The sequence below is a fragment of the Arachis ipaensis genome, chromosome B6, assembly GCF_059453495.1.
Source record: "Arachis ipaensis isolate K30076 ecotype BB chromosome B6, ASM5945349v1, whole genome shotgun sequence".
In the NCBI taxonomy this organism is placed as follows: Eukaryota; Viridiplantae; Streptophyta; class Magnoliopsida; order Fabales; family Fabaceae; genus Arachis; species Arachis ipaensis.
The window spans coordinates 80,359,767-80,375,046 of record NC_142441.1 but is presented as its reverse complement, the minus strand read 5'-3'; the positions used below and the strand labels follow the sequence as shown (position 1 = coordinate 80,375,046).

At 37.4% G+C, this 15,280-nt stretch overlaps 1 protein-coding gene across 1 annotated transcript; it reads right to left on the bottom strand.

The window, feature by feature from the left end:
* Nucleotides 1-8,356: 8,356 nt before the first annotated feature.
* LOC107646929 (uncharacterized) lies at nt 8,357-14,019 on the bottom strand. The gene is made up of 6 exons (XM_088490761.1): nt 13,867-14,019; nt 11,431-11,505; nt 10,162-10,651; nt 9,284-9,507; nt 8,629-8,772; nt 8,357-8,533 (listed from the first exon to the last, which is right to left on the bottom strand). The coding sequence occupies exons 1-6, from the start codon at nt 14,017-14,019 to the stop codon at nt 8,357-8,359; spliced, it is 1,263 nt and encodes a 420-aa protein (XP_088346887.1).
* Nucleotides 14,020-15,280: the final 1,261 nt, after the last annotated feature.

Sequence of the window (15,280 nt, the reverse complement as noted above, 5' to 3'; positions counted from 1 at the left end):
GAAAAATACCTTAAATTGTCCAAAAATACAAAAACTCATAGTAGAATCCAAAAATGCGATTTTAACACTAAAACCTATAAAACATTAATAAAAACTACTAAAAGCTATATGAAAATGATGTCAAAAAGCATATAAAATGTCCGCTCATCACTTTTGCTTATCTGTCATCCACAGATTAGCATAAAATTCCCGGACCATGTTGTATCCAACATTTAACTCAGGATCACATAGAATCTCCCAGCCTCTCCTTCGAATCTGCTCTTGGATCTCTGGGTATTCTTCTTCTCCAAGGTCGAATCCTACTTCAGAGATTACTGGCCTTTTACTCGTTACCTTGTGGTAATGTTCCTCATGTTGCTTGGTGAAGGATCGAACAGGTTTGAAAACAACTGTTGAGTTGTCTTCTTTCCTGTTCTTTGGGGCGGTCTGGCTACTTTTTGGAGGCATGGAATTGAATTCTTGATAAGAGAACAGGGTTCCTGTCACACCAAACTTAAAAATTTGCTCGTCCTAGAGCAAAAGGTAAGAAAGGAAGCACACTTGAAAAGAGAGTAGAAGAAGAAATAGAAGAGGGAATTCAAATGAGAGGTGGTGCATGAGGGAGAAAAAGCGCAGCATACATATATATAGGAAGCGGGGGAGGGATTTTCGAAAATAAGCATGAATAAAAGATAATGACTTTTGAAAAAGATGAAAAATTAAGTTGTTAAATTTAAAAAAATATAAGATAAGATTTTAAGAAGATAGAAAAAACATTAAAGACAAGATATGGAACATGAAAAGGATTTGAAAGGTTAATAAAAGATATGAATAAGATAAGAAAGGATTTTGAAAAGATTTTGAAAGCAAGTTGTAAAAGAGATGAAAATTTGAAAAGGATTTGAAAGAAATTTGAAAAAATTATTTTAATTTTAAAATTAAATTGAAAATGAAATATTTGAACAATATTTAATTTAAAAATTAAAGAATTTTTGAAATTAAATTGGATGAAGATGAGTTGAATCAAGATAAGATTGAAAAATTGAAGTTACCTCCCTGTTGCCATGCTGGTGTTTAAACGCCCATAATGCTAGCATTCTGGCGTTTAATGCCAGAGTAGTCCTCCCTGTGGGGCGTTAAACGCCTAGCCAGGACCTCCTGGCTGGCATTTAACGCCAGGCCTGCTGCCTCTATGGGCATTTAAACGCCCAACACCCTACCCTTTCTAGCGTTTAAATGCCAGAAAACTCTTTACTTTAGGGTATACTATTTGCTGTTCCACATCATTCTGTCACTGTTTAAGCACTGTACAGGATCACTAACATGAAAAATAACTTAAAATATAATTAAAAACTAATTAAAAAGAAAATTGATCAAAATGGAAACAACTAGAAAGTCAATAAAGCATGAGTGATTATTGGGTTGCCTCCCAACAAGCGCTTCTTTAATGTCTTTATCTGGACTTCACTGTACTTAACTTAGTAATAGTGTTGAGCCTTCTGGCTCTATATCTCCTTCAAGGTAATGCTTAAACCTCTGTCCATTGACAGTGAACCTGGTTTCTTTACCTTGAAGCTCTATATGCCCGTATGGTGATACCTTAGTAATCACAAATGGTCCTGTCCAACAGAATTTGAGTTTCCCAGGGAACAGTTTGAGTTTTAAGTTGAAGAGCAGGACCTTCTGTCATGGTTCAAAGACTTTGGAAGCTAGCTTCCTGTCATGCCACCTCTTTGCCTTCTCCTTATAGATTTTTGCATTTTCAAATGCATCTAACCAGAATTCATCCAACTCATTCAGTTGGAGCATCCATTTCTCTCCTGTTGCTTTAGCATCAAGGTTGAGGAATCTTGTAGCCCAATAGGCTTTGTGTTCTAGTTCCACTGGCAGATGACAGGACTTCCCATATACTAGCTGATATGGTAAAGTTCCAATGGTGGTTTTGAAAGTTGTTCTGTATGCCAATAGAGCATCATCAAGCTTTCTAGCCCAATCCTTTCTAGAGGCACTTACTGTCCTCTCTAGAATTTGCTTTAGTTCTCTATTTGAGACCTCAGCTTGTCCATTGGTTTGAGGATGATGTGGTGTTGCTAATTTATGGCAAACTTCGTATCGGCTTAAGATAGAATCCAGTTGTCTGTTGCAGAAATGAGTTCCTCCATCACTGATTAGTGTCTTAGGGACACCAAACCTAATAAAAATGTTCTTTTGGAGGAAATTCATTACCACTCTAGGGTCATTAGTGGGTGTTGCTATTGCTTCAACCCATTTAGACACATAATCTACTGCCACAAGGATGTAGATGTTTAAGTATGAAGGCGGGAAGGGTCCCATGAAATCTATGCCCCAGACATCAAACAAATCAATCTCTAAGATTCATTGCTGAGGCATTCTCTGACCATGAGGAAGATTGCCAGCCCTCTTGCAACTATCACAGTTACGGACGAACTCTCTAGAATCTTTAAAGAGAGTAGGCCAGTAAAAGCCACTTTGAAGTACCTTAGTGGCTGTCTGCTCACCTCCAAAGTGTCCTCCATAGTCAGAGCTATGGTAATGCCATAGAATTCTCTGTGCCTCTTCTTCAGACACACAGCGTCGGATTATTTCATCCGAGCATCTCTTAAAGAGATATGGCTCATCCTATATGTAATATTTTACATCATACATGAGTTTCCTGGCTTGCTGCTTGGTAAACTCCTTGGGAATGAACCGTATAGCCTTGTAATTTGCAATGTCTGCAAACCAAGGTACTGTTCGGATGGCATAGAGCTGCTCATCTGGAAAGGATTTGGATATGTCAGTAGAGGAAGAAGAAGTCCCTACTACTAGCTCAATCCCGGATAAGTGATCAGTCACCTGATTTTCTGTCCCTTTTCTGTTCCTTTTCTATCTCTAATTTCTCTATCAAACTCTTACAGGAGTAACATCTATCTTATAAGTCTGGATTTAGAATCCTGCTTAGTGAGTAGATACTTTAGAGCAGCATGGTCAGTATAAATAATGACCTTAGATCCTACTAGGTAGGATTTAAACTTGTCAATGGCATAAACCACTGCAAGTAGCTCCTTTTCTGTAGTAGTGTAGTTTTTCTGCGCATCATTTAATACGCGACTAGCATAATAAATGACATGCAGAAGCTTGTCATGTCTCTGACCTAGGACTACGGCAATTGCATGATCACTTGCATCATACATTAGCTCAAATGGCAGGTCCCAGTTGGGTGCAGAGATGATAGGAGCAGTGACAAGCTTGGCCTTCAGAGTTTCAAAGGCATGCAGGCATTCTTAGTCAAAGACAAATGGAACATCAGTGGCTAGGAGATTACACAGGGGTTTGGAGATTTTTGAAAAATCTTTTATGAACCGTCTGTGGAATCCTGCATGTCTTAGAAAGCTTCTGATTGCCTTAACACTAGTTGGTGGAGGCAAGCGTTCTATCACTTCCACCTTATCTTGATCCACCTGTATCCCTTTATTTAAGATCCGATGCCCAAGAACTATGCCTTCAGTTACCATGAAGTGGCATTTCTTCCAGTTTATAACTAGGTTTGTTTCTTGGTATCTTTTCAGGACCAGGGTCAGATGATTAAGACAGGAGTCAAATGAGTCTCCATAAACAGAGAAGTCATCCATGAATACTTCAAGGAATTTCTCTACCATATCAGAAAAGATGGATAACATGCATCTCTGAAAGGTGGCAGGTGTATTGCACAGGCCAAATGGCATTCGTCTATAGGCGAACACGCCAGATGGGTATGTGAATGCTGTCTTCTCTTGATCCTGTGGATCTACTGCTATTTGATTGTACCCGAAATATCCATCCAGGAAAAAATAAAAAGCATGACCTGCTAGTCTTTCTAGCATTTGGTCAATGAAGGGTAAAGAAAAGTCATATTTCCTAGTGGTGTCATTGAGTTTTCTATAATCAATGCACATACTTGATGGGTGGAAGTCAGAATTCCACACAAAACTCACCGGCAAGTGTACCGGGTCGCATCAAGTAGTAATAACTCACTTAGAGTGAGGTCGATCTCACAGGGATTGATGGATGAAGCAACTTTAGTGGGTGATTAGTTTAGTCAAGCTAACATTGGTGAATTTGATGAAATTGAAGCAATAGAATGTAAATTGCAGAAATTATAAATTGCAGGAAGTAAAGTGACTGAATCTTAAAGAACAAGAAAAGTAAATTGGCAGAATCTTAAATGACAACAAAGGTAAATTGCATGAAATTTAAAGGGGTCTGGGTGCTGGAAATTAAAGAAAGCAATGAAGCAAGCAATCAAAGAGATCTTGAGAACAAGTGATAGGAAATTTAAACTGCAGGAAAATTAAATTCAGATCACAGTAGCTCAAATGTAAAATGCAGAGGAACAAAAGTGCAGGAAAGTAAATTGGGAGCAATAGAAACAGAAAGTAAAAATTTTAGAGAAGGAAATTGTAGCAGAAAAGTAAACCAGCAAGAAGACTTAGACCAATTCTCAAATCTCAAAGAGAAATTAACAATTTCTCTTCAAATAGCAAAAACAGAAAGAAAGCCAAGAGCTCAATTGCTCTCTCGATCAAAACAGAAAGGAAATTGCAGAAGAAGGAATTTGAAACTTGCATAAGCCAATTTGAATTCAATACTTGAAATGAAAAAATGCAGAAAAATAAAAGTGTTTCAAAGAGAATTCTCTATTTTACTCTACTCCTATTACTCTCTAGCAGAGCCAGCCTCCCTAATAAAATGAAACAGATGCCTTTTTATAGGCTCTACAAAAAATAAAAATGAAATTGAAAATGAAATCAAATTACAAATTAAATGAAATTCCTAATCTAGCTTGTTCTTGTGCCTTTGAATCATATCAATGGGCTTTGCTTGCTTTGGGGCTTCAATGAAATGGGTTGATTTGGATTTGGCTTTGAATGAATATGGATCCGGATTGGCACTTTATGGCATGGGTTAGAGTGGCTTGGTGCAGCTCTAGTGGAGTCAGGGTGTGTTGGGTGGAGCTTAGGTCATTCCCAGTGGAGCGCTCAGTTCATTTAGTGAATGTAGCACTACATGCCTTGTGTGCCTTGTGTGCCTCCCTTCGAACCTTCCTCCTTGCCCATGCATAGCGCTCAGTTGGAATTTCCAACGTAGCTCCCCAAGCTTGCCTTGGTTGCCCCATTTGTGCCAATTTCGTTGTGATGGGCCACGAAAAAGTGAAACTAGTTAACGGAGCACTCCTTGTTTGAGTGCTGGCTTGCTATCCCTTGAGCGCTCAGTTAGTTCACTCAACGTAGCGCCCCTTGCTTTGCTTTGGTCTCCCTCTTCGAGCCTTGGCTCCTTCATTTGTGAATGTCATCCCTTGATTTTTGGGCCTTAAAGATGCCTTTTATTTGTGCTTCCATTTCATGCCAAATATAAATTGCTATATATTGTTGGAAAGCTCTGAATGTCAGCTTTCCAACGCAACTGGAAGTGTATCAATCAGACATTTGTAGCTCAAGTTATGGTCCTTTGAAGGAGGCATGGTCGTGCTGTCTAGCGCTCAAAGCGTAGCGTTTACTAACACAACGTAGCGCGATGGGCACTGTTTGGAGGCCAAACTTAGCGCCAGCTTCTGAGGACCATCCTTGAGGTTCACCCAATACTATTATATATTATTGGAAAGCTCTGGATGTCTACTTTCGAATGCAATTGAGAGCGCATCATTCCTAGCTCTACAGCTCAAGTTATCCTCCTTGGAAGGTGAAGAGGTCAGCTGGCCTTACTGCAGGTTGATACAGAACTAGAAAATGAATTAATACAGATAGATTTACAGACGGATTTAGTCTTTATTACAGACAGATTTTTGGTTACCGACAAAATTACCGACGGATTTTGTCCCTCTGTAAAAGCCCCGTCGGAAATTATTTACCGACGGATTTTTTTCCGTCGGAAAATTACCGACGGATTTTTACCAGTTACCGACGGATTTTCCCTCTGTAAATTCTCCATTCATTTTTCGGAGGCGACGAACTTTCCGACGGATTTTCCGTCTGTAATTACAGACGGATTTTCCGTCTGTAATTTTAACTTTGGAAAATCATCTCACACTCTGATTACAGACAGAAAATCCGTCTGTAAATCTGTCAGTAAGTTAAAATATAATTTTTTTTAGATTTTTTCATTGCAAAAACTTGTTTTCATACAAAATAAATATAAATTTAATACAAATTTTTATCTATTTTGTATTTGAATATTTATATTATTTCAAAAAATAAACAAATTCATCGTATTATCAAATTAAAAGAAAAGTATTATAAACAAACAAGTCAATATAATTCAAAACACAAACAAATTGATACATCAACTATAATTAAAACTGAAAGTTAGCAATAAACACAAATATGAGCAAGCACACAAATATTTCTCTGAATATAGGGGCATTCACCTCAGATAATTAAAACTGAAAGGGCTTTAAATACGCCATAGGATAAAATAAATAAATAAATACACTAAAAAAATTGAACATGGAAATAAATTGATAGACCCAGAATATAAGGATCAATAATTTCTTATATGAAGGAAAATCTTGTAACATGAGAGCTGCTTAATTGGAGATTGGAGAGCTGCTTAACATGGGAGTTGGTGAAGTAAGCAATTCGTCAACCTTGTCATCTTTATCCCGAAAAGTCTGCAACAAAGGCATAGATTACACAACCTTGGTAGCATGAACACTAACATGTTCTCTGATGAGTTCATTATGAATCACCCTCAACATCTCAATCATCTTCTCTGCAACAAAGGCATAGATTACACAACCTTATGATTGCTATATCACAGTTTTCTAGAATGGTATGATTAAAACTAATCGAATTTCTTGCAATGATGCATGGAACTATTCCCATGAATTCACATAAGAATAAAGAATGCACTCTAAATTTTAGAGCACATATAACAGATAAGCAAAGAGACATGTATGAGGAGTGACATGGTGGAAGAGACGGACCTTATGCTAGAAGCATTGCCAGCAGTCACAGTACCACCATTCTGCTTGAAGTTTGCTCTAAGCTTCTTTAACTTTGCAGCATCAAACTAGCCACAAGAACAATAATATAGATATTAATCAAAATGCACAAATCTCCACCATAATTCAATGCCAAGTAAGTCAGAAAGACCATGAATCAAGTAAACTGCGAACCATAAAAAGTCAGAAGAACTTCTTAACTAAATAACAGAAGTAATCACACCAACATTAACCATTGTATGATACCATATTAACAGAGCTTAATTTTAGGGTGTTCAGAAGAACCTTAACCTTGGCGATACCAAAAGGCTAGATGCTGAGATAACACTGAAAACAAAAATAACAATGAACTGAAAAATTTCCCTTGCCTTCCAAAAATCAACAACAGATACAGATTTTTTTTTTATTACCGAACATACGTGAATTCGGTGACAAATTTCTCTAGTTATACCAATAGAGGCAGAAGACGTGAATTCAACAAATTTCTCGTTATGTCATTTGGTGAGCTAGTAAATAATTGGGGAAAGGATTAAAAGAAAAAGCACAAGAGTCCAAAGCCCCAAACTCCAATCAGAATTGGAAGAAAACATAACAGAATTGGATAGAAGCCGAGCAGATAATAAACAATTTCCTTAACTCACATGTATATCAAAGAAGTCCTGGATCAAATGGAAATCCTTATTAAAAAGTAAGAAACAGAAATAAAATAAGATGAATTGAATTGACAAACCTTATATTGAATTCCAAAACAGAAATAAAATAACAAAAATAACTTTCTTCCAATCATCTCCAATACTTTCTTCTCATGCTTGACAGGACTTTAGAAACCATGAAATGAGATAATTAGATGAGAAAATAGCTACAAACAAATGAATTAAATATTTCAGAAAGGGACAGTTTTTTGTACCTTCCAGCAAAGACAATAATCCTTTGCTGCTGCTTCTTATTTTGCCGATGCTTAAGAGCCTATTGTGCCACCTGAATGCCAGCAGCTAGGTTCATATCACCACCTATTTCTAATCCTAAATCAGGAAGAAAAATCTTCCTTCGGCTATGTTTCAGATTTCATAAATTATGTTTCAGATTTCACAAATTATTTCATAAATTATGTTTCCTAAATAGTTCATAAACAAACTTCATTCTATACTACAATCATAGAAATTATGTTTCAGATTTCACAAATTACAGGAATATACAAAATTCATACCTTAGAATTTACAAACTTCATTCTAAACTCAGTATATGATGCTCTGGCTGATAGAAGATGATGCACAAGTGACAAAAAGAATTAGTCAATTTAAGGAACAAAATGCCCTATCCCCAATTTAACTCCAAAAGTTCAGTCCAAGTATTGCCTCCTAAATATATTTTGAAGCATTCTAGAAGCATTCAGGAAAACTATGAAAGCTTACCTTTAGACTTGGTAGAAAAGGAATCAACATCAAAACTCAATCTGGAACCAGTTCCACTGCTGGAGATGCTTGTATCATTAAAGCTATTCTCAAATATTTCCGAGCCCATTGACTGTAATGGGCCAAAACCTCCTTTATAATTATCACCTTTGTTCTTTATAATCTATATATTACATGAATTGCCTTTTGATTAAATGATGCACACTATTAGAATTTAAAATAAACAAAAATTAAAAAGAAAATCACATCCAGTCATACCTTGTTTTTATCAATCTCATTAGCTTTCCTTTTCATTTCATCCTTTGCTTCTCTAATCTTGTCCTCCCTCATCTGTCTGTGCAGCTTCTCTTCATGACTCTCCATCTCACAATATTGCTTAACTTGTGCAACAGTCACATTTTCCTTGTGTCCAAGAGAGATTAAAATTAGGTCAAATGCACATTTGCAAATACTTTCTTCAAAGTAGTAAGAATATTCAGGTACCTAAAATGTTAAGGATTAAGGAATAAACTAATTGTAAGCTAAATTTTGACAGAAATTTCATCAATGGTTCCAAATCAGAGATCAAAGCTAAAATATCCTCCCATACCAAAAACCATTTGGTCAAATGTTAACCATTCTGAACCTTACTATAAAGATTAATGTTACTAAATGCAACCTCCGAAGTAAGAATGCAAAGTCATGTACCAAAATATTTTACCATTAAAAGTTAGAACTAAAAGGGAAAACAACAGAAAGAGAGGAAACTTAGAATACAAGGCATAGAAAAAGTCAATGAAATAACTGATTTAGGCGAACAAGCTGTATAAGTTCAAGGACAAAACTGACATTGCACATATCCAGAAGACTAACCAATTGAAATTTAAGAACATACTTAATATCTACCAAACATATAGGTTCAGAAGAAGGATACAAGTTTCGACAAAATTCTTAGAGTATCCAAATCTTCCAGTATGTTGCTCTGCTTGTTTGTTATAAGAAGCAGGTACAGTGCCTCCATTGGCTGATAAACATAACGCACATTCTCAGTCTCAACATACGTGTGCTGTTTTCCAGTTCCTATCAACTTGGGAAATGCTGCTAGAAGACCTTCAATTCTCATGCGAGTCATATCCACAAACTGTCTAGAAACCAAAACTGCAAAAGAAGTAAAAGGCTTATCAGCATAAGGGCATTGATGCTGAATCCAAAATAATTTAGCAATACCAGACTCAACATCAATTCAGGACTTATCGGCAGTTTGCAAACTAAAAATGAATCTAGGATACCCAAAATATAAAATATAAAATAGCACCTCCTAAACATATTGCCTCCTAAACTCTTGCTGAGGTGAAAATAGCACCTCCTCTCAAGTTTTCTTCTATTTGCTCAACTGCTTGTGTCCACTCAAGAAAATCCCTATAGTTAGGTTAGTAGACTGTTGCTATAAAGAACCTGTTTGATAAATACAAAAGAATATGAAAAAAATTTGATAATTGGAAGTACAGCACAACCAATCTTCCTTTGTATCATCTCATCTTCTTAAAATACTTCTCTTATCAACCAATCTAAATTTAATAATTTAATAGTAATAAGATATCAAACAAACTAACAATTTTCATATCTATAAAAATACTTCTCCTATCAACCAATCATACATTATTTCATCACTAGGCCCTGTTTCGTACATTGTATAAGGCATGATAGAATTATTTAACAATATCAAATAGAATTTTATCACATGTTTGAAGCTATATGAGTTAAAAACTAAACTTAAAAGAAGAAAACACAAAGAAATGATTTAGCAGATACCTGCATACTCAAACAAGAACTCCTTTTTCCGAATCCACTGGTCAGAATGCAAACACCACCCTTTCCTTGCATCCCTCACAATCTTCACCCGAACAGCAACCCCATTCTGAATCAACCGGTTTCCGCACTCTGGTCCGCACCCACATCCCGGCCCGCACTCACTGCCCACGTCATCTAGCACACCCAAGCCCAAACAAGGGCAGTCGGAACCCACACCGCCACAAGCCTCGCAGTCACAACCAGACAACACACTTTGACCTAACTCGTCGACCAAACTCACCGATTCCGCGGGGATCCGACTCGGCGCGGAGGCGGGAGGAGCAGCGGATCCCCAGGGTTGGCGGAGGAGGCGGGATGCGACGGAGGGAAGGATGAGGGAAGGGGTGTAGAGGAAGTAGGCATAGGGGTAGTGGTTGACGGTGTTGTAGAAAGGGACTGGAAGGTTCTCGAAGGTTCTAGAAGCGTCAGAGGATCGGCGGGTGGTGATGGAGGCAAAAGAAGCGTCAGCTGAAGAAAAATACAAAATACGAACTAATAGAAAAGTTAGGGTTTGTGATCTACCAGCTGCGCGAAGGGAATCTGATAAAGAAAGTGCTGATCTGGAACGAAAAGAAGCTCGGAATCCGACGGCAACGAATCTTCTACGGTGGCGGTGGAGGCTGTGTCTGTGTAGGGGCTGCGGTGGCTGCACCGCTGAGGGGCTGCGAGGCTGTGGGGGTTACGGGGAGCTGCGAGGGCTGATGCGGGGGCTGCGTGGCTGCAGTGGCGGCAGAGACTGCGGTGGCTGTGGGCGGCGGGGTGCAGGGCGAAGTGAATGGCGAGTGAAATGGAGTGAATGGCGAGTAACTAGGTGTGAATGGCGAGTGAATGGAGTTAATCTTCAACTAGGGTTTTTAACATTTCTGACGGATTTCATTTAAATTACAGACGAATTTTCTGTCTGTAATAATTTAATAAAATGCGCATTTTGTCTACTTAATTACAGACGGAAAATCCGTCTGTAACTATTCGCACGAAAAAAAAATTAATTTTTCCGACGGAAATATAGACGGATTCTCTTTTCCGTCTGTAATTTATGCTAATCGATTTTTTTTGTTTTCCGACAAAAAAATCCCTCTGAAATTCCGTCTGTATTTCAGTGGGATAAAATCCGTCGGAAATATCTGTAAGTAATAACTAGTTTTCTAGTAGTGATACCATGTTCATCTATGCACTTTCGGGGCAGTTTTCTCCCTCAGATTTAGTGTTCACCATGCAGTGCCATATATGCTTGGAAAGCTCTAGATGTCTACTTTCCAATGCCACTAAAATCACTTCATTTGGAGTTTTGTAGCTCGAGTTATTCTTTTTGGAGTGTAAAGAGGTCAGGGTTGCAAATCCTCTTTGCTCCTTTTGAGCTTAATTGAGCTTAATTTGTGTTTCTTTGCTTCTTTTTCTTCTTATTTCCTACAAAGTTTATCAAACCAAAAGATCAAAGAAATATAACATTTAAGCACAAATCATCAATTTCTTGTATGAAAAAGCATAGAAAAACATGACATGATGACATGTCATCACAACACCAAACTTAAACCTTGCTTGTCCCCAAGCAAGAAAAGAATCATGCAATAAAGATTGACAATCTAAGCTAAGAAGAATAGCAAGTTAATGTTCATGGTAGGCTAGTTTTCTATACATGCTACAATCACAAAAGAAATGTAAATGATTGATGCTTCTATCTAGCTCATTTTATGAAATCTTTTCCTTATGTTTCTTCCTTGAAACAAGCTTTTGAATTTATTTTTTTCTTGAAACAAGCTTTTGATGAACTTGAGCCTAACCTTGACTTCTAAGTGTTTTGTTTTCAAGCTTTTTGCTTGATACATAAACACCACAAGTATTTAACAATGGAATTGTCATTGGTACTCAAAGCCTTCAGCTTTCTCATTCTTTCCATTTTGCTTTTCTTAATTTGCAATTGCTTCTTCAAGGTTTTCATGATTTCAAAAAATTTCACAAAATGTCCTAGATGAAAACTTCAATTAAATAAAATCCAATGTAATTGAGCAACAATTAATCATACTAGCCTTCCAATTACTTGTATGCTCATGCTAAATTCTTCTTTAATTCCTTGTTTGTTTATGATCATGATGCTTTACTGCTTTTGAACTCACAGAATTCAAGTTGGTAGTCATAATGCCACAACATGATGTTACAAATCAAAATTCAAGCTATGCTTATTCATACCACACATGCATACAGAGAATATAAAGACAATCATGCAATTTAAAGTGCTGGAAACAAATGAGAGGAAAAAGAACTTTACAACCTTGTAATTCATCTTCTCTATTATTATCATTTTCCTCCCATTCTCCTCCTTCCCATACCACACTTAGAATGCTTGCTCATCCTTAAGCAACAATTAGAAAAATGGTGGTGGGGTCTAAAATGGATCATAAATGTCTTACACAAGAAGATGTCAGTAGCATATGTGTTTAAGCAAGCAAGTTAAAAATAACCATCAAGGCACAAAAAAATAGAAACATTGTGATTGCAAACATAAGAGGGTGTGCATGATACATTGCATAAAGAATAAGTGGCACACCAAACTTAGTGTGACACTTTCACTTGAAATTGATGCAAGTATCCAGTAAGGATTGGAAGCGAATTTTGTTGCATAGCAACACCAAACTTAGAATGCAGTCACATGTCCATTTTATTTGAACTAAGACTAAGCAAAGGAAATTTTTATACGTTAAATACAATCACCAAGCCAAGAATTTGTCATTAATAAGGATTTCTTGGTGATGTATTAACAAAAACAGTTAATAAAAGAAAGCATTGAAAACAAGGAAATGACTAAAACAAAGAGAAAACTAAAATTGTCTAACTAAAAGAAAGATAACACTGCAAAAGGCCTTATGATTATGCAGACAAGTGGTGTTGCTGAATGAATTGCATAGAAAAATAAGTGGCACACCAAATTTAGAATCTTAGTGTGACATTTCCATGTAGAATTGATGCAATCATCCAAAGGGATTGAAACACAAATTGTTGCAGGGCAACACCAAACTTAGAGTGTAACCATATGCCAATTTATTGAAATTTAAACAAAGCAGACAGAGAACATAAACAAAGCAAAGAAATAAAATGTTACCCAAGGTTGGGTTGCCTCCCAACAAGCGCTCTTTTAGTGTCATTAGTTTGACATGTTGTTCTTTACTTTCTTCCTCTTCTTCCAGTTTGTTAAGAGGAATGACCTCAAGGGGGGAAAGATTCAGCTAGTGTCCCCTGTCTTGGCCTCTCCTCAGCAAGCTTCCTTTTGTTAATGGCTTGATTGAGCTTGCTTGCTGGATCAGGGGTAGGATCGGTGCTCATGTTAGTTGTCTTCACTTCTTTAGATTCAAGACTTGGTTACTGTGTGATTATTGGAGTTTTATCTTTATCCTGAGCCTTTTGAATTGCAGCCTCAATGAGCTCTTCCTTCATGTACTTCTCTTCCTCATTTGAGAGTGAATTTTCTTGACTGGCTTCCTCACTTTCTTGTTCTTCCACTTTCACTTTTGCACTCAACATTTGAGTTAATAGAACTTTCATAGAGGAGGTCTATTGTTCTTTCCAAGATTTCTTCATCTCCTCTTCATATCTTTCAATCACAGATTCAAGTGTTCAGCATCTTTGGTTCAGGGAAGTTTGTGGGGGTTGTGAGCATTCATGTTCCTTTGCCATCTCAAGTGGCTTCTGTGGATATGCAAGTTCAGGTTCAAATTCCTCCTCCGCTTCATTCTTCATTGAAATTTCACTTGATACAGTAGCCTTTTCTTCTTGCCCTTCCACTTTCTTCTTTGCACTCAACATTTGATCTACCATCACTTCCATGTTTGTGAGGGAGTTTTCTCGTTCTTTCCAGGATTTCTTTGTCTCCTCCTCATATCTTTTGAACATGGACTCAAGCTTTGAGAGTCTTTGGTTCATGGAAGTTTGTGTTGGTTGTGAGTCATGGGAGGGATTTTGTGTTGAGGTGATAAGCGGATAATTTATATGCTTTTTGGCATTGTTTTTAAGTAGTTTTTAGTATGTTTTGGTTAATTTTTATTATATTTTTATTACTTTTCAAGCAAAATTCACATTTCTGGACTTTACTATGAGTTTGTATGTTTTTCTGTGAATTCAGGTATTTTCTGGCTAAAATTGAGGGACCTGAGCAAAAATCTGATTCAGAGGCTGAAAAAGGACTGCAGATGCTGTTGGATTCTGACCTCCCTGCACTCAAAATAGATTTTATGGAGTTACAGAACCCCAATTGGTGCGCTCCCAATTGAGTTGGAAAGTAGACATCCAGGGCTTTCCAGCAATATATAATAGTCCATATTTTGCCCGAGTTTTGACGACTCAAGCTGGCACTCAAACACCAACTTCCTGCCCTATTCTGAAGTTAAACGCCAGAAACAGGTTACAAACTAGAGTTAAACGCCACAAACAGGCTGCAACCTGGCGTTTAACTCCAAGAGAAGTCTCTACACGTGTAAATCTCAATGCTCAGTCCAAGAACACACCAAGTGGGCCCCGGAAGTGGATTTCTGCATCATTTACTTAACTCTGTAAATCCTAGTAACTAGTTTAGTATAAATAGGACTTTTTACTATTGTATTAGATGTCTTGGTCATTCTAGTTCCCTCTCTGGGGGCCGAAGCCAATGAACACCATTATCACTTATGTATTTTCAACGGTGGAGTTTCTACACCCCATAGACTAAGGTGTGGAGCTCTGCTGTTCCTCATGAATTAATGCAAAGTACTATTGTTTTTCTATTCAATTCAAGCTTATTCTTATTCTAAGATATTCATTCGCACCTAAGAACATGATGAATGTGATGATTATATGACGGTCATGACCATTCTCACCCATGAACGCGTGCCTGACAACCACTTCCGTTCTACATGAAAACAAGCTTGAATGCATATCCCTTAGCCTCCTGGTTCATGATCAGAGTCTTCGTGGTATAGGCTAGAATTATTGGCGGCCATTCCTGAGATCCGGAAAGTCTAAACCTTGTCTATAGTATTCTGAGTAGGATCTGGGGATGGGATGACTGTGACGAGCTTCAAACTCGCGAGTGTTGGGCGTAGTGACAGACGCA